A 25,526-nucleotide genomic window follows, 5' to 3' on the forward strand; every position below is an offset into this window, starting at 1 on the left:
TAGTTAACAATCCTGTGGCTGAGGCATGGGCCACCACAGAATCCAGTTCACTGTCCCATAGTGACAGGGAGTGGAAAGCAGTCAAAATGTATCTATCTCTCCAAGTTTAGCGGATCCACCTCTGAATATATCAGGGTAGCAAATCAGCCAAGTTAGAAATTACCATCCTTACCACTTTTACCAGTTGCCACTTATCAGGGTAGAACCACGGATTAAAGGAGAAACTACTTTTCAAAGTATTTTATTAATATTGAAGGGTCATATGCTCCCCTGTAATTGAAGGGGCTCACCCCACAACATGGTAAGCCTGTCTGCTAGGAGCCGAGCATTCTCAAATCTTATTGATTGTAAGGCACTTAGCCCGTAAATCAGTGTGGAAAGGAGGTGAGACATGTCCCACAATAACGCTGCATGAATAAAAGCAAAAATGCCCCATGGAATCCCCTTTAAAGAACATGCTATACACACAGCCTTGTGTGCAAGGACACAGAGGATGAAACAGCGAGTAAGTAGTTTTGTAAATGTACTGAGCCAAATCGTCAGCAGGTGTAAGTCAGAAAGGCAATGCAGTGACACTTTTTTTACACACCCGGAGTATCTGATCCACGAACTAAGTGAAAGTCCCCAGCACTGGCTCATCCCCCAAAGGGTCCTGGTGTGGCAACACCATTCTCAGCTGTGTGGAGAGAGATTTCCCACTGGTTCACTGGACACCACCATTTAGGTACTCATCTAGCATTATCACCGTGGCAACCTCCACCTGTAGGAATTGTGCAGCTCACGGATGCTTCATTTGACCTTTCAACAGCTGCTGCCATGCTCGATTCCATGTGCCTCACTCAGGACAATGCTGTTTTGCCTACATTTTCTATTCACCCAGGGGCATGTGATACCGGGGTAGGGGAGGGGGGGTTCTGTGTGCCTGTCATGTTCCCTTTTAGCAAGAAGTTTGGGAGGAAACTTCCTGGTCTAAAAGTGCCAGCTTGTTTTGGTTTGTAATGTCCCTATTTGGTGGGGATGTTTTCCTCTTTGTTTCTGGAATCCCCCTAACGCACACACCATACGATTTACAAGAACATAAATGAGCAGCTGCACTTCTTCAAACGGTGCCTCGCTCCCCTATCTTGAGCCTTACTAAAAGGTAAAACTGCTCCTCCAAGCCTCGTGTGCAGTTGCGTGCGTGTGTGAGTGCATTACTTTCTTTCACTACTATGACAGCACATGCTCCTGCAAAGCCGTTCAAGGCATTAGAAATACAACTCCTCCCTCCAGTGCCCCATGTGTGTGAGCAGCTCAGGCTTTCTGCTTCAGCTCACTCCCATTTGATCACTGGGCTGACAGTCACGACTCTCTGTTTCTACACCTCCAGGCTTCACTCTGAGGGAAGAAGGAGCAAGAAAAACACAGAAGCAGACACACAACTGACCCACAGAACCATCAATAACTTACTTCCCTTGCAGCAGAATTACAGTGGGAGGGGAAGGAAGGGAGGAAGAGGAGAAGAAAAAGAAAATCCAGAGAATTCTAGCCTTCACATATAGCCAAACTGAGAATGAGAGGAGTGTGTTTGCGCTGCAGGAACGGAGAAGAAAGAACAAATTAAATAAACAAAAGCAGGAGAGAACTGGAGCTCTCTTCCCGATAGCAACAGTATTATTTTAGAGGTAAAATGATTCCTCCAAGCAACACTACTGAAGTCAGTGTCGATAATGTGGAGAACGAAAATGAACTGGAGAACACAGATCAACCCCCCTCTCCAGCATCTACTACCAGCCAGGAATCAAAGGTATTTAATCCATTTGGTATATAAAAAAAGCAGATTTTTACTCTGTGCTGGAGGTATATTTTTTTTACGTTGAAATTCTGAACGAGGATTTAAAATAGTGATTTATTATTGTTATGGCTTATAATGTTCTAACCCTATTACATGTTTATAATGGCCAGACTTCAGAACTCCTGCCATTCATCTCGGTGACCCCTAGAGTTTGAATTGAGGGGGAGAAATGGTTTTGAGATTTCTTTTTCTTAAAGGGGAGGGGGAATCAATCCCTTTCAATAGACTTTTTAATACTTGGCATGAGAATAGGTCCAAGGTGTTCACTTGTTCATGGCTGGAATGACTGAATGTGTTGCAGGTTCAGGAAACAGTCGTGGGTTATTTCCTGACAGATGCTTCAGGGAACTTGGGCATTCCCTTTTAAATACATCAGTATTTGAAATAGGGCCTGAGTGGTCATTTTGGTGCAAGAATTCCTACCCTAAGAAAACCCATAAGAGAGGGTTTTCTTCCCCCAGCTTCTTTTTAAATATCTGGCTCAACTTACCTTGCTAAAAAAAAAAAAAAAAAACAGCCGCCACTCATTTGTAATTTCTGTGCTCTAAAATGTTTCATAGATGTACTTGCGAAAAGTTTCTAGCTCGATCTGTGTATAATTAGGAAGAGAAAAGTATATGAAACAAAGCAGATTTCCAAATGGTGCTCTTCTGCACCATTTATCTCAGAGTTTATTTTTTTATTGGTATTTCAGTTGTGCCTGGGAGCCTCAGGCATGGCCTCATTGTGCTGGGTGCTGTACAAAAAACAGCACAAAAAGATGGTCTCTGACCCTAACTGCTTATGTCTGGATAGATATTTAGAAACCACAGGACCTAATGGCAGTTTAGCTCAGGGGTGGACAAACGTTTTGGCCCAAGGGCCACATCTGGGTATGGAAATTGCATTGCGGGGCACGAAATTGGGGATTGGGGTATGAGAGGAGGTGAGGGCTCCAGCTGGAGGTGAAAGGCTCTGGGGTGGAGCCAGAATTGAGGAGTTCAGGGTGTGGGAGGGGGCTCCGGGCTGGGGTAGGAGGTTGGGCTGCAGATGGGGGTGAGACTCCAGCTAGGAGTGTGGACTCTGGGATGGGGCTGGGAATGACAGGTTGGGGGTGCAGGAGGATGCTCCAGGCTGGGATCGAGGGGTTCAGAGGGCAGGAGGGGGATCAGGGCTGGGGCAGGGCGTTGGGACGCGGGAGGAGGTCAGGCTCCGGTTGGTGCTTATCTCAAGCAGCTCCTGGAAGCAGTGGCATGTCCCCCCTCCGGCTCCTACATGGAGGCGCGGCCAGGTTGCTTCCATTGGCCACAGTTCCCGGCCAATGGGAGCTGTGGTGGCAGAGCTTGGGGCGGGGGCAGCATGTGGAGCCCCTGGCTGCCCCTATGTGTCGGAGCCGGAGGGGGGACATGCTGCTGCTTCCAGAAACTGCACAGAGCCACAGCACACACAGAGCAGAGCAAGCCCCCGACCCCCCTCCCTGGCGGGAGCTCGAGGGCCAGATTAAAACATCTGAAGGGCTGGATGTGGCCCCCGGGCTGTAGTTTGCCCACTCCTGGTTTAGCTGATAAGGGGCACATTGTATCTGGATTTAAGTCAAATGGTTGCTTTAGCCCACAGTATACATATATTCTAGTATATCACAGAATTCCACAATAATGACCTAAGCACTGTAGTAACAGTATAGTAAGCCGCAGTTCTTTCACAGGTACCGGCTTCCTCCGGGCCCTGGGGATGCTCAACCCTCTGCTCCACACCAGGCTCTGCCCCCACCCCTCCCCGCAAACCCTCACCCCCGCCTCTTCCCGTCCATGTTCTGTCCCCACTTCACCCCCACCCTGCCTCTTCCCACCCAGTTCCACCTCCTCCCCTGAGCGCTCCCCATCCCCGCTCCTCCCCCTCCCTCCCAGTGCCTCCTGTATGCCGCAGAACAGCTGATTGCGGTGGGTGGGAGGTGCTGGGAGGGAGGGGGAGGAGTTGATCGGTGGGACACCGGTGAATGGGAGGTGCCGGGGGGGCTGGCTGCTGATGGGTGCTAAGCACCCACTATTTTTTTCCGTGGGTGCACCCATAGAGTCAGCACCTATGCTTTAGGCCATGCTGAGAGTGTTCTTTGGTACCACAAGGAAGAGAATTAGAGAATTCTTTAAGTAAAGGCGCACCTTTATATTTAAAAGAAAAAACCCTGCACCATAAGTATTCTGCAATAATGACTCAATACTATTGTGAACTGTAGGGCTTTGGGACATCACTGTAGAACACAGACACATTTTTAGAGGAGATGAAAAAAGAGACAGTTATTCACTGAGGGCCCAGCTCCACCAGGACCTACCTGGTAGGTATTGAGCAACCTTGTCTCCCAGACAAGTCCGTGGGAATTGAAAGTGCCTCACAGGAGACACTCAGCACTCTACCCCATGGACAGATGAGGTGCATGAAGGTGTGTGCTGGGCCATGGCTCCTTGGTGCTGTATGATACTGTCCCCAAGCAAAAAGTTATAAAACTTTAGGTTCCATTCATCTAATCAGACGTTGCTACTACTTTGTGCATGAAGTGCTTCTTGGATAAGTTAAAAATGCTTTCTGCACAGCAAAAATGGACTAATTTTAATCCTACAATCAGATCAAGCAAAATATTACCTGTAAAATTATTCATCTCCTGGTCATACATCCATACTACTCCCAGTAATGCCAATGGGAGTTAGGCTCATCTGGCAAGAGGTTATGATACTGCTAAATGACTTATAGTCGAACAATAATCATTAGCTTTGCCAGTCTCACACCACATGTGAACAAGCAAAAGGCCTGGATGTCTGTGCAGTTTTGATCAGTCAATGCTATTATTTGCATATAAAAACTTCAACACATGTAATGTGTATATTTATGTTTTGAGTATTTATTTTATATGCAATCAGAAAGGACATTGTATTCTCCATTGTATAGAAAAAGCCACTTTAAAGATGAACAAGGAGCTCTTCAACAGTATAAAAACTTCTGAGGAATAAAGACTCATGGGGCCATATTTCAGAAAGCTGGCTTGAAATGTGCATACACAAACTGTTGTATTCCAAAAGTTGACAGCCAAGCAATACTGCAATACCTGACTAGCATGTTTTGAGATGCACAATTTCAGGCTAACAGAAAAGCAGCTGAAATTTGGAGGGATCTAGTAGGCAGGAAGTGAGTGGTTGGTGAAAATCTAACTTTGTTGCCATGCAGATTTGTGCAAGTGTCTTCAAAGATGTTTATTGGGCATTTCTAATTGGACAGCCTCTCATAATTGAATCACATTCCTTATATGGAAGTCTATCCCACTTAATAGTAAACTGCAATGCCATGTAAAAATATCAAGTAATCCTCACAAACCCTGTATTGGCTGGGTAAGTATTGTGAACTCCATTTTACAGATGAGGAAACTGATACACAGAAAGGAAAGTACAAGATTCTGATACCCTCACTCATACTGACTAGCACCTTAATGATTGGTTTTAGTGGAACTGCTCACAGAGTAAGGTACAATTCAGCATGGGTAAGTGTATTTGAATCAAACCGTAAATGATATGTTCAAGGACACACAGCTGGAGATGCATTTAAATGAGGTCTGAATGTTGCCCAGAAAATTCAGGAGAATCTAACTCCCAGCACCACACTCGGGCTACGTCTACACTCTGGGGACTATAGAGGCATAGCTATGACATCGTATAAACCCATAGTGCAGATGCAGTTTACACTGACGGACAGGGTTTTTCTGTTGGTATAAGAACACCACCATCGCGAGCGATGGTAGCTAGGTCAGTGCAAATATTCTTCCATTGATTTTGCTGCATCTACACCTGTTGGATCCATTGATTTAGCTACATTTACACCTGTTGGATTTTTCACACCCCCTAAGCAGTGTAGCAATGTCAACCTAAATTTTAAATGTAGATCAAGCCTCATTCCTCTCAACCATGCTGTCAATGATCCTTTACGCTTTGGGTCATTGCATTTGAATACATGAAACATTGTATAGCCCCTAATATAAACCAACAAACATGTACATAGAACATACAACTTTATGTTAAGGAATTCCGTAATATGTTTGCTTTACTCTATATAAACACAAGTTTTCAGATTATCTGCCCTTAATTTAATGTATGAGGTACCTGAGGGAACAGTATACTGTAGATATTGTTATTTCAGATGTGTATTCAAAGGGCAATAAATATAACTAGGCCTGCTTGTAATAGAATATAAATTCCTGCTGTGTTCAAAAGTCTGCAGCTTGAATGGTTAGAAATACTGTGATAATAATAGTAATTTATTAGGTATTACAAGCATTTATTTGGCACCTAAGTACAACGGAAATGGGTGCTTTAGATATATAATAAGAAGAACCTTAAATGGGTTCAAAATTAATAATAATTTGTAATAATTATAAATTATACTATGTACATAATTATACTATGTTTGTAAATTATGGCTCCTGTGTATTTGACCCCGCCGATCTAGTGAGAAGGAAAAGGCCAGTTTTTGTAGGGTCCTCTAGTTCCGCACCTAAAAAAAAGGAAGGAATTGACTAATGTATTCTGTAAGAGAATTTATTTCTCTGGGATCTTGTCATTTGCAGGGGTGCTGGAACAATGTGTACAGTGGGGGTGCTGAGAGCCATTTAACCAAACTGTAGACCCTGCATATGATGGAAACCACTTCAAGATGGGGGTGCAGCAGCACCCCCAGCACCTCTAGTTCCAGCCCTTATGGTTACTTGTGCCTTTTAGGCCCCTTTGGATAAATCCTATAGAAGGTAATAGAAAATTATAACATTTCAATTTTTGCACCATGTTATTGAATTCAATAAAGAATTCTAATCCCTGCTATAATGTTTGATAGGATGATTAAATGCTATAGATTTTTTTTTAGAGTTATTGGTATAGACACTGATTAGTTCTGTCCCTATTGAATTCAGTGGAACTTTCCTAACTGAATCCTACATCTACAAATGTAGAAAACTGAATCCACATCTTGACTTCTACTATGATTAGTCAAGTTTTCTACACTGTTCAAGTTTCATTCTTTCGTAGGTATGCCCATTTCCATCCACTTTTGTAAAGTACAGGTCTGTTATGAGAGTCACACACCTTTGAATGTGCTCCGTAGCTGAAATATTTGCATAACAACTCCAAATTGACTTGCACATTGAACCGCTGGCATTGTGGAGATCTAGGTGTTTGGAATATCTAAGAATTGTTGCTTTGAATAGCTAGTGCTTTAAATCAATTTGGCATTGGGCTAAAGAGTCAGAGAAGTACAAGTGATTTACACAGGCCAAAACTACTGTTTACTGCGTAGCCAGTGACTAGCTCACAGGTAAATAAAGACCATTCTCTCCCAGGTTAGTGACCGCAATTAAAGATGTACAGCACATTTATGCACTGTCTATGTATCAGCATAACTGACATGTAATGGAAGATACTAAAAATCTACCTTTTTAGTACAATGAATCTTCCAGAGAGGGATCTGGTCTTCGTACCGGTTTCTACAGTAGCATCCAGAACCCACTACCTACCACACGGTGGGCCACATACAAGTAATAATATGACTAAATAACGTTTCTAAACAAAGATGTCAGTAGCAAATTCTGAGCTGACTTAAATGGCTTGCAACCCTATTGATGTTAATAGGATTGCGCATGGTTTTAATCTTGCAGGATTTGGTCTACAGTGTTTAATGGAGATCTTTCCTGCATAAAGAGTTAATACTTTATGAAGCTTCATAGATGAGGGATAGGTTACTGGTCAATGAATATTTTAAAAGGGCAGGTAATATAGCATACAGTTATTGTTCCCCCCTCCACACTACTGAATAAATATCTAATATGCAAACTGCTACTACGATTGTCTTCAAAGGAATATAAAAAACAACTTAAAAAGAAAACCTAAGGAAAAAAAGTCATTTCCTGTTCTTCCCCACAGGTGCTTTACATGCCACTTCATAAAATGGTGAGTACAAATTGTGAAGGAATTAAAGTTAGTAGTGCTAAGGGGAAAAAATGAGCTAAGGTATTGGGCTAACCCATTTATTTGGGGGAGTATTTTAATAAAAGAATACAAAGAAGAAATTTTAATTGCAGGCAAGACAGTGGTGTTCTATCTCTCTGAATAACTACATTTTTGGTTCCCCTCTACTGATATATATATATATATATATATATATATTTTTTTTTTCTTTTGTCTTGTCCTTTTCTTTCTTACCTGTCACCTATTCACCTGCTGACCAAATATTCAGGGACTGCATTATTTTCTCTCTCTATAATTAGGTTTGTGGCTCCTTCTAGGGCATCAGAATATCCGAAGTAAAATGGGAAGTCAATCTGTTTATTCTCCTTTCACCTACCCACCCTGCAATCCAGAGTAAAGAAAAATGCTTACTGTCTCTTGAGTTAGCACCGGCTAGTAATGACTTGACTCTAGCCTTCTGTGGAAAAAAAACTCAGTGCCAGCAATAACAACAGATTTGCCAAAAGAGAAGCAATATTTTACTGAAACAAAATAAGCAGTTTTTGCAAGTAGAAAGCTATCATTTTTTTCATGTGAATGCTCATAGAGCAAAATCTGGTTGGTTTGCCCAGATATACTTCAGATGTCGGACCAGTTTTTCAGCTATGGGTGGCTGAGTTGGACTCACTTGATTTGCGAGTGCACCTCCCCATGCACAAAACTTGCATATGCACATACAAATGGGCATTCATGCAAAATGGGCAATAGTGAACATACCTAACCAGCCATTTGGGGCAAGGAATTATCCATTTCATGCCTTTGAAAGTCCATTTCCAATTGATGCATGAGTTGATTTTGCAGGTGTGGCATCACAGGTATCCAACTTTGAAAATAACAATCTGCACTGAATGACTGGAATAAACAATGGGGCTGATTTTCCTTTTACACTGGCATATATTAGGAGTGACTCCACTGAGCCTCAATAATTACACTAGTGTAATAGGAGACCAAGGACTCTTGGCTGGTTATTCAGCTCTGAAAACCTCCAATCCATATCTGTGATGAATATAAAATGAAGTTCTTGTGATGTTGGCATTGAGCGTTCAGACACTGTAAACAGTTTGCAAATCTGTTTAGAGAAATGAAGCTATTGCGTCTAAATTCACGTATAATCATTCCCCCTGTTTAGGCTGCAAAGTTTTCTTATTATATATAGGTCATTTCACAGTTGATCTGCTTTTTAACCAACTGTAGTGCTGTGCCAGACCTTATCAAACTGAATTCCTATCATTTAGACTTTTGTCATTGATCAGTCACACTGTCACTGTTTCATTAACAATTGTAATAATGGGGCTGTTTCCCAGCCATGGGAGCTTGACTTCCCAATGGAATTCCTAAGTGAGTCCTGTAGATGAGTGTCCGTGACAGCTCAGTAAGTTTTCTTGATACAGATAAGTTTCTAAATGGCATTTAGAAAGGGAGCATTATTAAAACACCACACATGCACTGCTTTATTAATGAGGTTCATTTTAGCAGTCAACTGTTGTGAATGGAAAGCAAAATACAGCTGACCTTCAGTACATGCCAATTAGATTTGGCTCAGATAGGAGCAAAATGCTACACCCTGGCACACTTTAGACTTATACATTCTGCATACAGAAAATAATCCTTTTTTTTCAGCCATCTCTCAGAGTAAGACAAAGAAATATAGGGCTGTGGTTCATTGGACAGAGCAAACGCCAGTAGGGTGTACCTATAGCAAATGATGTTGAATAGGGTTTTAGGGCCAGGTTCTCATCTCAGTTACTCTAGTGAGATTCCATTCATTTCAGTAGAATTACATGGTCTAGCTGAGAGAGAAACTGGGCCTTTATTGTGAGAGACTCGGAAATCTAAATTTCATCCCATTTGTATTACCCCAGTTTTCAAGGATCGTCCATATCTGGAGTGATAGAAATGGGATGAAATTTAATAGTGCGAAGTACAAGATCATGCACTTAAGGACTAACAACAAATTTTCTATAAGCTGGGGACTTACCAGTTGGAAGCAACAGAGGTGGGAAAAGATCTGGATGTATTGGTTGATCACAGGATGACTATGAGCTGCCAATGTATTGCAATCAGGGAAAAGCCTAGTGCAATCCTAGGCTGCATTAGGTGAGGTATTTCCAATAAAGATAAGGACATATTATTACCTTTGTACACCGTGCTGGTGAGATCTCAGCTGGTCTCCCTGGTCTTTTAGGCACTCACCTGGGATGTGGGAGATCATGATTGAAGTCCCGACTCTGCCTGATTCAGAGCAGGGACTTGAACCTTGAGTGCAGGGGACTGGACTGGATGACCTCTCAAGGTCCATTCCAGTTCTATGATTCTGTGATTCTAACATCCTAATTGAATGCCTCAACCAGCAAGGTCTAAAGTCAGTCTCTTGCACTTGGTATTTTTGTGAAAGGTTCTGGCTTCATTTCACATCACAATGAAAACAAAATTTGAAACCCCAGAATTTTTCACACAACAGAATTGTTGTTTTCTGGCCAGCTCTAGTGGAAAATTATGCATTGATGACAAAAACAGAAAGAAATATGACTCTATCCAAGGTGCTCGATGAATCATACAACAGTTTAATGAAATATGGGCATAGAGGACACTTTGGCAGCAGTTAAATCTATCTTCAGTAGTTGGTCCTAATGACAAATATACTTATTTCTCATAGGCGTTGCATGGGTCTAGATGAACAGTCATTCACTTAATCTCTGCCTTCCAGTCTTCTTCAATCTCCTCTCTGTTCCTCAGCTCACCCAAGTGCTTTCATCACAGAAGCCAGAGCCAGACCTTAGATTTTCTGTACATACAAAACGTCCAGGGTCAAGCCTAGTCAAGTTAAAAGTTGCCTATAATGAAAATGGATGTTAATCCTTTAGCGTGGGAGGGAGCTGGTTTATAAGTGCTGCTAGAACTGTGGAGCTCAAGTCGTAAGTATTGCTGCAGTAAAGCAAACTCCAGAGGCTTGACCCTCCATTTCCTCTATAAATGAGTCATGACTGCTTTCTTTACAAGAAATACGCTGCTGCTGCTCCTCTACGGCCTGCTATGTGCTCCCTTTTATTTGCCCTGGAATGTTAAGCATCACAAACTGTCCACCGTGTTTGGATGTAAATTTGTTTCTCTCTTGGTATAACTTCATGTTGTTTTCTTTTTTGTATTATACCTTATTTTCAACAGGAAAATGGAACTTTGGCAAGCAGGCCATAGAAAATGTTAGATATGCTAACAAAATGGATCTCTTTCCTCCTCATGTGCGGTATCTTCCTGGCATTTGGGCCTTGGTAGGCAGTAAGTAATGGGACTGAAGGGGATGTTTCCTCCCTTTGAGTTTAAATGCACTGCCCACCCAGGCATTCACAACCTCTGCCTGTTCAAGCACAGGAATCAAAAAAACAGAAATCAAACCCAAGTCTCTCCAAGGTAGTGCAGAGTGCTACAACTACAGGCCAGGAATCCCTGCACATTACGTGGAATTTATTTATTTAAGTGACCATTGTGATTGTGAAAGCGTTCCAAATTTGCAACCCTCAGGACCAAAGTTATTTGTATGTTAACAGAATAGGTACAATATGGGTAGTGGCCGTACAAGCTTTCTGATGTGCCCCCAAGCTGGCCAGGAGGGACCTCATCCAGTGGGGAACTGGCTAGTGTAATTGCTGGGTGGGATTTTCTTTCAGACTTATTGGGTCAGCAAATCCACTAGCGTGTAGACTATAATTATTACTTTTGCAGTGATTCCCACCTGGTCTAAGTGACACATGGCACAGACCTCTGACAAATGATTATTTAGAGAGCAGCAAAGGGGGAATTGATGGCAACAGCTCCACCAGAGCTGCTCTAATATAGATACATTAAGGCCTTGCCACAAAAGGCTCAGGAACCAATGGCAAGTTTTTAAAAATGGAACAGCCCCGTCCTTCTCGGAGCTGCACTACGCAGAGAACGCAGTTTGGGAGACTCGGTCCACAGGAGTTAGCTAGTCCCACAATCCATACAAGAGTGTAGAAATTCAAACCCCTTGAAAAAAGAAGGTAATAAAATTAAGCTAACTCTTTCTGGGAATGTAAGCAATTTATAACAAATATACTCCACCAAAAGCAATAACCATGGGGGCCCACCGTTTACTCTCCACCAACAACTGCCGAGCCCCTGAAAAGATCCCCTTCCCCAAGGTATCATACCTCATGGTCAATAAAACTGGTAACCTCCCCAGTATGTGAAAAGCAGGACTACAGTTGGGAAATAATTGACCCGACACAAAGTAATAAACATTGCACTTGTTGTCCAGTATTATAGCCATCATTTGACTCCCAAGAGCAGTTAACACAGATCTGTTTCTGGATCTATGCCACTTTGTCAGCAGAGAATTTGGCTCTATGACCATATTGTGTTAAGCTCAGAAAAGTGCCATCTCAGGTTCATAACCAACCTGAGAGTCTGGCACAAGTCCTGCTACAAACCCGGATTCAGTCATTTGGGCATCATTCCAAGTCAACCTTTTGTTTCCTCTCCTCCTCCCTTATACCTTTCTGTGGCCTTTGGGGTGGAAGTGTTGGTTGCCTTTATCCTCACCTCCAGCCTCTTCAGAGGACAGCAGGCCTGTGCTCCTTCCTGGTCTATGTGATCAGTTTGATTTTTCAAGTACTGAGCACACAGCATTGTACTGTCAATGCTGGTGCTGAAGTCATTGGGAGCTACTGGGGCCAAGCACGCTTGAAGATCAAGCCACTTGTTACAGTGCCTAGATACAAATGCAAGAACCTGATGTTAGAAGTCCGGTTTTGACAATCTTGCTGTCAACATTGTTATTTGTTAAATCATTCCATTGCAGCTAGGTACAGTACAATAGCTTATTATTTGTTATGTAGAGAAAGGACCAGGTGTAGATAGCACAAAGCCTAAAAGAAGAGCGTGCGAAAATCTTGGGAGCCTTTAATATGTATTTTTTAAAAGCTAACTAGATTCAAGAAGGATTCCCGAGGATTGGAAAATGGTACAGTGTAGTTTGAAAGACAGCTAGCGGAGAGTTCATGCTTAATTCCTCAGCTGGAGGTCTTTGAAGCTATTTCTGCCATGATAGATAAATGAAATTTAAGGGCTGTTGTTCATTTAAATATTCCAAAAAGATTTCAGCAGAGATGGCGATGAATGGCAAAGGGGAAAGGGTCATGGAATAGGAGGAGGGTAGAGTAAGGTGCTTCATAGCAAACTGGCAGAGGAGCAGAATCCTCACTCGCATCAAGTTCATACTCTTTCAGTACCTTGAGGGTCAGGACATAGCTCTGCCCTGACCACGTCTCTCTCTCATTTCTGCCTCTGGCTGCCTAGGTTCCTTCTATGCAACCCTCTAGAACAGGGGTGGGCAAACTACGGCATGGGGGCCACATCCGGCCCATCAAACCATTTAATCCGGCCCTCAGCTCCTACCAGGAAGTGAGGTCGGGGGTTTGCCCCACTCTGGCGCTCCAGCCAGGGAAGGGGGTCGGAGGCTTGCCCTGCTCCACATGGCTCCCAGGAAGCAGCCGGCATGACCCCCCTCCGGCTCCAACGTAGTATGTGGAGGCGTGGCCAGGCAGTTCTGTGAGCTGCCCTGTCCATAGGCGTCGCCCCCGCAGGTAAGCGCCACCCGGAGCCTGCACCCCTGATCCCCCCCATGCTCCAATCCCCTGCCACAACCCTGATCCCCCCCCACTCTACAAATCCCTCAATCCCAGCCCAGATCCCCCTCTTGTACCCCAAACCCATCATGTATAACGTTAAGGATTTGAGTAGCCCTATTGACTTCAGTGGGATTACTCACGTTCTTAAAGTCGTGCATGTCTTTAACTGCTTTGCTGGGTCAGGGCTCTGGTGCACTGGTTGAGCATCCTAACCTATCCTTACGTGTGACTCACTAAGAAACTCAAAATCTCCCCACTCTGTGAAGTAAAATTCCACATTTTTAACCCTGCAGAGCTGCATAATAATCGACATGGAAGCTGTGAAATGTTTACAAAAAAGCTGTTACTAGTCTAACACTTGAGCTATGTCTTCACTGGAGAAAAACATGTGTTTTCTGAGAGCCGGCAGCCTGCCCAGGGACTGGGGAGCCCGGTGCTGCTAGACTCCCAGGCCAGCTCCCCAGGCTGTCTGACACCAAATGGTAAGCTAGCTGCCCCAAGCACCACAGAGCCTGGACAGGCAGTGGGCCCAGCAGTCTGGCAGCCTTGGGGACCTTGGCCCCAGAGCAGTCTGTGTGGTGGGACTCTCCCAGACCCGCAAACCTGGGAAGCCCTGGCACCTGCTGACTGAAATTGACATGAATTTTGTCAGTTTCACCCCTGCTATTCAGTGGTGGGCAGTGTGAAACTGACAATCCTGTTAATTTCAGTCAGCAGCTACTGGGTCCAGAGAGCAGATTTTCTCACAGAAACATTAGAATTTCCCAAACTAAAAATGTACGGACCTTTTAGTTCAAAGGAAATTTTCTAAAGAATGCTTTTGTTCCAAATCAGAATGAAAACAAATGTTGAAATATCACAATTTCCCATGAACCAGTTTTGGACAGCTCTACTTAGAATAAACACCAAAGAGTTGAATTAGTGGCCAGAGGGCAAGTGAGGCAGTCAAGGGTATATGATAAAGTGCAGTCATGGGATAAGAGAATTTATCAGATATCGTTGTATATATTTACACTGTAAGCTCCTTGGCACAGTGACTATGCCTTCTTGCCTTCTTACATATCTATAAAGTGTCAGGATTTATATTATTATAATAATTCCCCACCAAGTTAGATTGAAAGCCCCTGTGGGTGGAACATTGGCTATGTTTGTAGAGCTCTGAGCGTTACTGATGGCCCAATACAGATGAGCCAACATACAGATTTAGATGGAAAATTGCTGCAGTGGAAATAGGTTGATGTGGGGAACCCTAAGATTTGTTTTCAGCACTTCTGCTCCAAGCTTCTGAACCATTTTGAAGCAGGAATTGAAAAATAGATATCTCCAAGTGGCAGACAATACTAAAATTGGAGACCGGACAGATAGTGAGGAATATGCAATCAGATTGGAAAGGTTTTGAATTGTTTAGGTGACCCTGCATTTGTTTATTATTTGCTAACTGGTTTAGGAACAAGAAACTAAGCTAGAGAACAATCGTCTAGCTCACTAATAGAACAATCATCTAGCTCACTGAACCAGATATAGGAGCTTTTGTGGAAAAATCATTCAAACCATCAGCATAAGGCTCAGCAGCAGTAAAGAGGCAAACCGGATGCAGGGTTGTATTAGCCATGCAGTAGATATAAAATTAAGAAGGTGACACATTTGCTATATAAAGAAGCACTAGACTTCCTCCTTCCCCCCCCCCCCACCCCACCCCAAAACTCTTTTCCCAGTATTGGCCACAGTACATCAAGATATTACTTTCAAGACAGTAGGTCATAAGGCAGCAAATATGACATCAAGTTGGAAGAATTTTATTTATGAAGGAAGGATAAAGGAGCAAACAAAGCTGAGACTTGGAGATCACCTAAAAGACATTTAAAATTATGAAAAGGATAACAAAAATGGAGAGAGATTTTCACATTGATAAGAGCTTAAAACAAAGTGACGGAGACAAGCTGCAGTATTTGGCTGTGTGATTTCAGTTTTATGGGGAAGAACAGTTGTAGGCTGGGGAATAGAGATTTGTATACTGGGGTCTGGTGGATAAATCAGCCATAAAATGCAGATCCAGGCTCAGTTTCCAAACTTCTGCATAGCATGGGGGTTTCCAAGATTTTGGTTCAGGTCCATCTCTAGCGTAGTTTAACACATGGCAAGTAAATAGGAAACCTAAATAGAACTAATATGCATAAAAACAAGTGACTGTGAGAGGCAAAGTAAGCAGGAAGTACAGAGAAATGCAAGATACACCTATATTTGGTGCTGAAGAAGCAGAGGATTTACAGAGATGGTGAAAAATCAAGAAGCTGGAATTAAGATCATCCAGATAAGGGAAAGTACATTGAGCCAGCTGGCCTTTTCCTGGTGCAAAGATCTTATTTTTATGAACAATGAAAGATACTAAAAGGATTTTTTTTTCACTCTAGGATTTAGTTCTGTTTATTTTTTTCTTAAAGTCCTTACTCAGGCATAATTCCCACTGAAGTTAATGGGAGTAAGCCATGAGCAAAGGTCTCAGGATTTGGCCTAGTGACAGTGTGGTTGCAGAACTGAGCAGTTATGTTTTTATTTGAAGCAATTTTAACAGGCAAGTTCTTAACCCCTTAAAGAGTGGAAACACTGATAGCATATTAACTGTAACAACTCCCAGGGATTTCTGGACCATCCTTTTTATGTTCTAAGACAATTCAAATGAGATTATATGTGGGATCTGGTGCTGATGCTATGTGTATCAGCCTCTATGCTAAATACGTTTTCATAATTGATTCAACAGGCTGACATTTGAATATTATAAAATGGCTAAGATTAAAAAAAAAACTCATGAGCAAAATAAAAACCACTGTTAGTTTTCAGATGTAGCTGAGCCAGAGTTCTTTAGCTGAAGGGTGTCATGAAGCACAGGTGTATATGGGGCTTATGTTTAATTACTCTTTTTTAACTTATAATGGGCAAAGTACACCTGAAGTAGAAAGTAATGTCACACATATCATCAGTATACAGATATTATGTAGGGTCAAAGGCTTGGCACCTTACACTAGTATAATCTTGACTCCAGTAGGATTACTCAGGAGAGTAAGGTGAGCAAAATGTAGCCCCCTACTTGGTTTTTGTGTGTGTTTGTTTAGTTTTGTTTTTTTATAAAATTCTCAATGGCCAGACCCTCCGTTGGGGTAAATCAACATAGTGCTGTTGACTTCAGTACATCTATATGGATTTACAGCAGCCTGGGATCTGGCCCTTTATTCTCAAAAAGAAAAGAAAAAAACCCACCTTGTACCAGTACCTACACAGTAATAATTATTAAATAACTGGGAAATCACTGTACCATTTAGAAAAGAGAAATCCAAGTGGGGCAGTGCAATAATGAATTCCCAGACGAGACCTTAAAGATAACAGTGCAACTTCAGGGCATATTGAGACGCAAAAGACATACTAATCATGTGCACCATCATAATGAGGACCAACTATGGCAAAGACTGGCTGCTTAGCAACCAGATGACTGAGGTGAAACCCAAAGTACAAAAGCAGAAGGTGTAAACAAATATATGTATTTTAAACAAAGTTACAGGAATGTTTGGAAAAAATGAGAAAGTTACTATCAACCTTCTGTTACTTAATGTGTCAGCTTTCATATTAGATTTCTGGGCAAAAAGAAGAGTCAGCTAACCCACAGCGACAACAAAATGAGTCATAAAGAGGTTTTTTTTAGTTTGTTCTTTTACAAGCTAAATTGCAGAAGATGTGCTGCAACTATTGCCACATGTGTTAAACAAGACATTCAACAGCCTACAAGATTTACAGTCTCCCTCCCTGTTCTTGAGACCAGCAGCTCTTTTCATTAGGTGATGCATGAAAAGAGGCAGAAGAGGGTGATGCATTCTGGTGTATGCCCTGTTGTAAAACAAACAACATGCTTTGGTCATGGAGGTTCTGTGTTTAGTTTAAACTGTAACGTGTTGTGACTTATACACGTGTTTACAAAGGAAGAAGAATTGACAGTCACTGGGCAGAGTGCTATGAGCTCAGCAGATGTTATTTATTTTCATATTAATGTAATTTTCATGATTTGAATGGCAAGCTATAGAATCAAAGAGATGAATTCTTTTCTGACAGACGATCTGATGAGCGATGAAATGTTGAAATGTTGCACACCAGGGCTTTAGGACTATTGAAAGAAGGGCTAGTTTACACTCACAGAGCTGCACTGGGGCAGTGGCTCTACTGCAGCTCTTAGGGAAGACACTTGCCATTGGAGATGTTTGTTGCTAGCAGCCGCAGATCGGCTACATGCCATTGTAGGCAGTCTCATCATACCATTCCCTCTATAAACATATCAAATTCAGTCTTGAAGCCAGTTAGGTTTTTTGACCCCACTGCTCCCCTGGGAAGGCAGTTCCAGAATTTCACTCCTCTGATGCTTAGAACCTTCATTTAATGTCAAGCCTAAACTTGTTGATGGCCAGTTTATATCCTTGTAGTTTGGGTATCTCATGCTTCCATTCTACTATGGGATGGTCTCTCCAGATAGATTTCATCTCCTGTGATGCACCATGGCCCTGTGACTGTTATGATGCATTGCCTCCTCTCACCAAGAGGGAAGATCATGTAGTGCATTGTGGGAGGTGTCCAACCAGGGAGTTCAGCCTATATGAGAGAATGAGAACAGGAAGCACCTGAGCTACAGCTTCCATGAGGCACTTTAGTGGCATTTCAAAATATTTTAAATTCTGTTTTTCACTGAAAATTCAAAATTTTCCATGGAAAAAAACCTCCTATTTTTCTGACTGGCTCTAATCACAAGGCTGTTCAGTTGCCTATGTGCATGTTGATTATTCTCTTACAAGCGCTCATTGGGTACGTGTCCACATCACATTAACCACCACCACAGTTAGCACCCTTGTTCTCAACCTCAGCAAAGGCCAAGGATTGAATGGGCATGAAGAATGAACTACCCTTTCACCCTAAAGACAAGGTTTGAGGCACACTGGTACAGGAGTGTGGGAACGCTTGTACTGTCAATTTATGTGCTGAATTTGTTCCCAGAATAGACAAAAGATTTCATTCCCCAGGACTATCAATCTGACATCTTTCACTGGCACTAAATTCTCATGCACAAACCCCTTTTCCCCCTTTCTTTTGCATTTTCACATACATGGGCACTTCGTTCTTTTTAAGATCAGAAACTGCAGTGCCCCAATGCTTCCAACCCAAATGGAGCAGGAAGTACTAGGGAACATGAGATTTCCAGCCTAGTTATGCTGACCTATCAAGAGGTTCATATGGTACCGTCAAGGTTTGGATGAGCGGATAAACAGTTTGGATACCTATCAAGATTTGGATACTTTGGTTTGGATATTTTGATCAGATATGCACATCAAACCTGGAATGGGGCTAAGCATAGTAGCTCACATTGACTTCACTGGGAGTGCTAAGTGTTCAACATCTATTAGGATTTGGCCCTCTGAGTTCCTTAAACTTTTCCACTATGGCTAATTGCATTACAGTAATATCCAAATCAGGCCTCCATTGTGTTGGGCACTGTGCAAAGGCAAAATAAAAGATAAGCACTGCCCTAAAGAGTTTACACAATTCAAAAGCTGTGTGGAACACAAAGTCAGGAGAGAGCAGGAAGCTAACGGTGACAGTAACATGAACACAGAGCTTCATGTAATAGCGAAGGGTACAATTTGGAGGCTTTGTAGTCATCTGTTCTTTGTTAAATTAGATAACTGAACAAGAGATGTAAATGAATGGCTAACAGGCCACCTGCCTGGCCATTATCATTAGGCATGGTGTATAAGATTTTGCCTTTGACTAGTTCAATATAGTATCCAGGCAGGCAGTTTGATGACTTTCTTAAACAAAAATAAATGTATTAGTTATAATGTTGTCTATCTAATCTGCTGGGAAACCACACAAATATAATCCATAACGGATTCTATAGGGATGGTCACTCCCTCTGACTGTGATGGATAAGGATGTGTTTTCCCAAGAAAGCTGGATATTCAACCCTTGAACAAATGCATTGGGCCATGTCTCAGCTGCTGTAAATTGGCATCAGTTGAGGTCAGTTGAGCTACACCACTTTACATCAGTCGAGGATCTGGCCTCTTTATATCCATGGTGTGTACATGTTGAAAATAAATCTGTTTTGCTCACAGGTTTAACCTGGAGTTTTTGCGCACACAAAAATAACTAACTTGAATTTTTAAAATATCTTTTTATCTGGCCAATGGTCTAGATTGTGTCCCATTAAACTGTCAGAAATCTGTAATATTACTGAAAGGAGATGTAGGCTTTGAGATAGTTTTAATCATGAATTTGCCTATTAAAATCCTGATGCAATGCCTTTTTAAATCAAAGCCAGAAAAATAATGTATCCAGGCTTAAGAAATCAGTTGTCTTTGTATTTTTTTCAATTTGAACAAGATAAACATGTTTGATGCTTACGTCCCTTAAGCACTTCACTGACATCATGGACCAGATCCTCACTCGCGGTAGATCAGCATACCCCTCTCTTGAAACAAATTCACCTAGGCTAATCAGCACCAGCTGGGAATCTGGCCCTATATCTAGCATGCAGTTTTTGAACAAATCTTGTTAACATCAATATACACTAATGCATCCCAGAAGATGATAATGTGAATTGAATGCTTCTTGGCGCAGAAAACAAAGTGTACTCGGTAGAAGATCATCTGTTTGTCAACCATTTGTTCTTCCCCTTATTTGATGTGCTTTTGGTCGTAGTCCTCATGGTAACAGATAATGCACCTGACATGTTGTTTGGTGAGTCTGGAGAATGCTGCCTGAGCCTCGTGCACTGAAGTCCTCCCCTTGCTGCAAAGCAAGAGTCTAATGCTTTTGAATATGACCCTGAAAAGCTGGAGGAAAAAATTGGCTCTGTCAGGAAGGGCAAGGTGGGTGTTTACCTGGTGGTCTGTCAGTGCTGCATTTTTATTCTCTGCATTGCCAGTGAACAGAGTTAAGCAAAACTGGTGCAATTTTGTAAAATTTGCAGTGGAAAAAATATGTGTGGGCGATTCAGTCCAATTTCCTCAATATCCCTCATTATTTGTAATTCACACCATGCTATCAGTAGCGCTTGACTAAATAAAGGGAAAGGAAGCATGCTTTCTTTTTCTTGTTGGTTTATTTTTGGCAGTGTAGTGGGAGAGGAGATGGCTAGAGCTAAGGGCTAAACTATTTGGCCTTGGAGAGTCATGCAGTGAATTCACTCACTGCCCTCTTGTAGTGGGAATGTAGTGGCACAAGCCCTTTACTGGCCTCCCTGCACGGGGGGGTGCAGAGCCAGCCTCCAAAACTGACAGTGGGGGCGCTTGGGTAGAGGATGGAGCTAGGCAGGCTGGGAAATGTACTGGGCTGCCCTCTCTCTTGGGCAACCTCCACAAATGCTGCTCCAGATTGTAAAGCAGAACTTCCAGGAGAGGGCAGCATTGGTACCCCTGCTTGTCCTTGTGACCCAGGGACCTCTTGGTGACAACTGGCAGAGGGCACAGGGGTACATAAGGCTTTCAAGGTTCCCCCTACTAGTATTTACATACTAGTTCACCAAGGAGTGTCAGGTAAGGTCTGTGATGAAAGCCTGTGTGTCACAGGTCATCATACTCATTGTGAAATGTATGTACGGATAATATGTCAGGGGTTGGGTATATACTGAAAATGTTGTACTTAAGGGGTGCAACTTAGGGCTGGTCACCAGAAAAGGTGAGAAACAGGTTAGGCTCAGGCAAGAGATCTTGATCTACCTGTTTACAGGTTAGTTCAGCACTGTTTGGTTCACAATGGGCATCCATTTACAGCCTGAGCAAAATGCTAGTGGAGTGATTGCAAAGTCTGCAGGGAGGCCACTAGACAGGAAAGCGCAAGCAGCCGGGGTTAGCCTGTTTACAAGTGCAGGCCAGGGATTTTTGGAATATACCTGTAGGGACAAAGGAAAAATCTGGGTCTTTCCACTGAGGAGGCAAGAGGACAGCGTGCTTGTTTCATGAACAGAAGATCCCAGCCAAGCCTGGCTGTAATATGCTGGCAGGATTTGGGGTGAGCTTTTTGATCTTATGACATGACAATGTCTTATTCATTAAGTTTAGGCTTCAGTATGTCTGCTTTGGTTTTTTTTAATGTAACCTGTTGTTTCCAGTACTTCTGTTTGCTATCCCGTGAATCTCTGTTCTTTGTTAAATAAATGTATACTTGGATTCCCTATAAACAAATCTAAGTGCTGTGTGTTAAAGCAGAGCTGTGTTCTGTGGTGTGACCAATAAGCTGCATTGAACGGTTCCTTTGGGAACGCAATTCCTCTGGGAATTCTGTGAGTGGCCGGTGGAACAGGAGCTGGGCACTCTAGGGTGACACTTGTAGGATTCAGAGGTTGGTGTAACCTGTAAAGAGAGAGCAGGGCCTTCAAGGCAGGGCTTGTGTTGCCAGAGGTTTGTGGCTAGTAACTGACCCGCAGCAGACACAGACAAGGGTTCCTCACACTAAGGGTAGGTGGTAGCCATGTGCCTCACAACCCCTGGGCACCCCCCAGGAATCATTACAGTCCTCCCCCAGGGAGAACCCTCCCTCTGGCCCCAGAGAGAGGAGTGCAATCTGCTGCCATTGCTGGTAGAGAGCAGGAGACAAGGAGCAATCTGACTGGGAATAAAGTAAACTCCATGGGAAGGGGAGTGTGAATGAAATGTAAAGCAGGACCTTGACGGTGAGCCCAAGAAGTTTAAAACTGATGTGGTGGGGGCAGAGAAGCCAGCCGAGGGATTCAGAGTGGGGTTACACCATCAGTTAAGTGAGCATGGGATATTTTTGAAGTGGACTGAACAGGGTGATGTGGGTGGTGCTAGAGAGGTGGAGGAGGAGGTGGTGGTTACAACAAGCGAGACAGGAGATAAGAGCCTGGATAGACAAAATTATTTCTTAGTTGCATGAAACCAGAATTAAAAAGGAACCAAAATCTCTGGGCTCCTCCCACTTTCCATGTGTATTTTAAACCAGAGAAGTAACAAACAGTTGGACGCTTGCATTTCTAAGACAAAATTCAGCCCTGGTACAACCGGGCACAACTTACATTGAAACCAGTGGAAATTGCACCTTTTCCGACCAGGGCACAATTTCACCCAAGGGAGTTTTGCTACCACTTATTTCTCTATTATTTGAGAGGAGCCAACTTTAGGGCTCCAGAGTTAGAGCAGAGTATGCATCTCCAAGCAGACCCACATGCGTACGATGATGCCACTATTTCTAATAGATCGCCAGTAAATCCAGAGAGGTATCAGGACACTCACAGTAAATCTATAGGGAATAAGGAACAGAAGAAACAATGTGAGAATATTATTTCTGTGGAGCTACCAGAATCTTTGGGGTGGAAAAACTCAGTGAGACAGTAGGGGAGGAAGAGATTGTGGTATAAGATACCCAGGAAAAGGTTAATCAGCTCTTAGAAGTTGCTATTGCAGTTATCTGTGTCCTGCCCTCAGGGTACAGTGTGTGCAGTCAGAGTTTGTTTGGATGATATAATGCTTTTAACTAGGGATTGGCAAACTTTTGTGCCTAATTTCAAAAGCACAGAAACATCCTAGGTTTCAAATCAGACAGTGAACTCAAGCCTTCTAGGGTTCATATGTGTGATTTTATTGTAAGTCTTGCAATATTTGGTTGGGGAGGGAGGTGTCTTAAAACCCCAGTTTCTGAACTCATGAGTATCTCAGCTTACTTTTTATATTATTTATAAGTGGAAGTTTCTAGCTCTTATGTTTGCAGGAAAAAAAAGTAAACCTAAAGCCTAAAACCAAAAAAGTATCCCACATTTATTGGCTTAAAAATCATGAGATGTCTTTAAGTTATCTAATGGGGGGGTGAGGGGTTTCAGGCCTTGACTCATAATTTTCAAATTGTTGGGGTTAGTACTACTAGAAGTTTGGGTTGCTGCCGTCTTCAACAGAAGCAACACTGAGCTAGGCTCAAGATCTAGGTCTAAACTTTGTAGCTCAAATTACTTTCCATGTATATCTTAAACCAGAGAAGTAACAAACAGTTGGCCACTTGCATTTCTAAGACAAAATTCTTAGGCATTCAGATCTGGGGTTTTGTTGTGGGCTTGTCTCTAGAGAGAGATTAAAAATCTTGAAACTGTACGTTTTTGCTCTGATGAGATAAAATGTACAGAGCTTGATTCTGATCTCACTTACACCAGCTAAACATATTAGCTTCAGTATGTCAGAAGCCTCACAGCAGCATTAAATTCATATAAAAGAGATAAAAATCAGGCAAGCCGTGTATGTAAATGTTTCATGACATGTCTTTTAAGATCTCGTTCAGTGTTCAACAAAATGAATTAGCTTAAACAATTGCAAAGATACGGAAAACAGAAATCTTTGTTTAAAGAATCAATGTTCTTTTGACTGCAGTGTAATCATATATGTGATTATATTTTACATCTTTTGCCATTTACATTTTCACAAAAGTCTTCAACTCTCCCCAATTAGCTGGTTGCTTGCATCACCCTCCCTCTAGTACAGGGATCTCAAACTCAAATCACCACGAGGGCCACATGAGGACTAGTACATTGGCCTGAGGGCTGCATCACTGACACCTTTTCATATAAAGGTACAAAAGACCCCCCAGTCTACCCCTTCCATGAGGCCCCACCCCTGCCCCGCATCTTCCCACCCCTTCCAAGCCCCTATTCCAACCCCTTCCCCAAAGTCCCCACCAAAACTCTGCCCCCTCTCTGCCCCTATTTCAACCCCTTCCCCAAATCCCTGCCTCTTCTCTGCCTCCTCCCCTGAGCATGCGGCTCCCCGTTCCTCCCCTTCTTTCCTGGAAAGCGCTAAGCACCTCCAAACAGCTGTTTGGCAGCAGGAAGTGCCTGGAGGTAGGCAGAGGAGCGAGGACGCGGCATGTTGGGGAGGAGGGGGGGGCAACGGGGGAAGGGAGCTTGGCGGCTGCAGGAAATCACTCCGGGGGGGCGTGGGGAGCTTGGCGGGTGGAGCTTGGCGGGCCGCAGGAAATAACCCTGCGGGCTGCGTGTTTGAAACCCCTGCTCTAGTAGATTAAGATAAACCAAAAGCAAAGATATGCATTCACATCCAATAACATACTTAGGGTTCTCTACTGGGCCAATTTCTCCTCACAATGTAGTTACAGATAAATCGTTTCAGTCAAACTTTCAAAACATGGGGCCTGATTCTCCATTGCCTATGTGTAACCCACACACCTCCTAGGTGTGGTGCTCTGTCCCATGTAGTGGCACCAAGAGCACTTAGAGATTAATGAGTCTTGTCTAAAGCCTTCATTAAGAGCCACATGGCTTTTAGCTCATGCAGTAGAGGCTCATGCACTAAGCAACAGAGGGCCCAGACTCGATTCCGCCTGCCAACGACTGGGGTCTGTCAGTGTTACATATGCACCTTGTGCTGTCATTTATATCTGTGCATAGTGAGTAAAAAAAACAAAAAACACTGCCGTATTAGGTTTTGCACTTAAGTTGCACACGTGTGTAATTAACTACACAAGGTGCAAAACCATAGAGAATCAGATCTAGGGCTTCCAAATGTGTTCATTACTATGCATATATAACCACTCAGGCTACAATTTTTGCACTTTTACTTGCATCTAAAGTTACAGGATTTAGATGTGCACAACTCATCTGTTTCATCAAGTGCAATTTCAAATGGGATCTGAATGTGCAAATTCTGTCATTTTGGTAACAGTGTGCACAAATTGCACATTCAAGAGCATTTGCATGCATACATTTGCACACACACAAGTGGCATTCAGGTTGCGGCTTTTTTGAAAACTTTGGGCCTCTCTGTCTTGGTTTCAGTGGAGCTCTTCTCTGGTAAACAATTAGGGTTACCATACGTCCGGTTTTTCCCGGACATGTCCGGCTTTTCGGCAATCAAACCCCCGTCCGGGGGGAATTGCCAAAAAGCTGAACATGTCCGTGAAAATGCCGGCCGGGCACTTCCCCTCCCGCGGCGGCTCTGCTCCTCCCCTGACTCTTCGGCTCTGTTTAAGAGCCGAGCTGCC

The 25,526-nt window shown here is 42.9% G+C and overlaps 1 protein-coding gene across 1 annotated transcript in view; it reads left to right on the forward strand.

The window, feature by feature from the left end:
• Nucleotides 1–1,332: 1,332 nt before the first annotated feature.
• STAC (SH3 and cysteine rich domain) overlaps nucleotides 1,333–25,526 on the forward strand; it is a 107,972-nt gene continuing 83,778 nt past the window's right edge. The window contains exon 1 of the mRNA XM_034761080.1: nucleotides 1,333–1,786. Within this exon, the coding sequence (XP_034616971.1) occupies nucleotides 1,670–1,786 (117 nt within the window). The 5' untranslated portion in view covers nucleotides 1,333–1,669. The remainder of the gene's footprint in view (nucleotides 1,787–25,526) is intronic.

Source organism: Trachemys scripta, chromosome 2 (genome assembly GCF_013100865.1).
Source record: "Trachemys scripta elegans isolate TJP31775 chromosome 2, CAS_Tse_1.0, whole genome shotgun sequence".
In the NCBI taxonomy this organism is placed as follows: Eukaryota; Metazoa; Chordata; order Testudines; family Emydidae; genus Trachemys; species Trachemys scripta.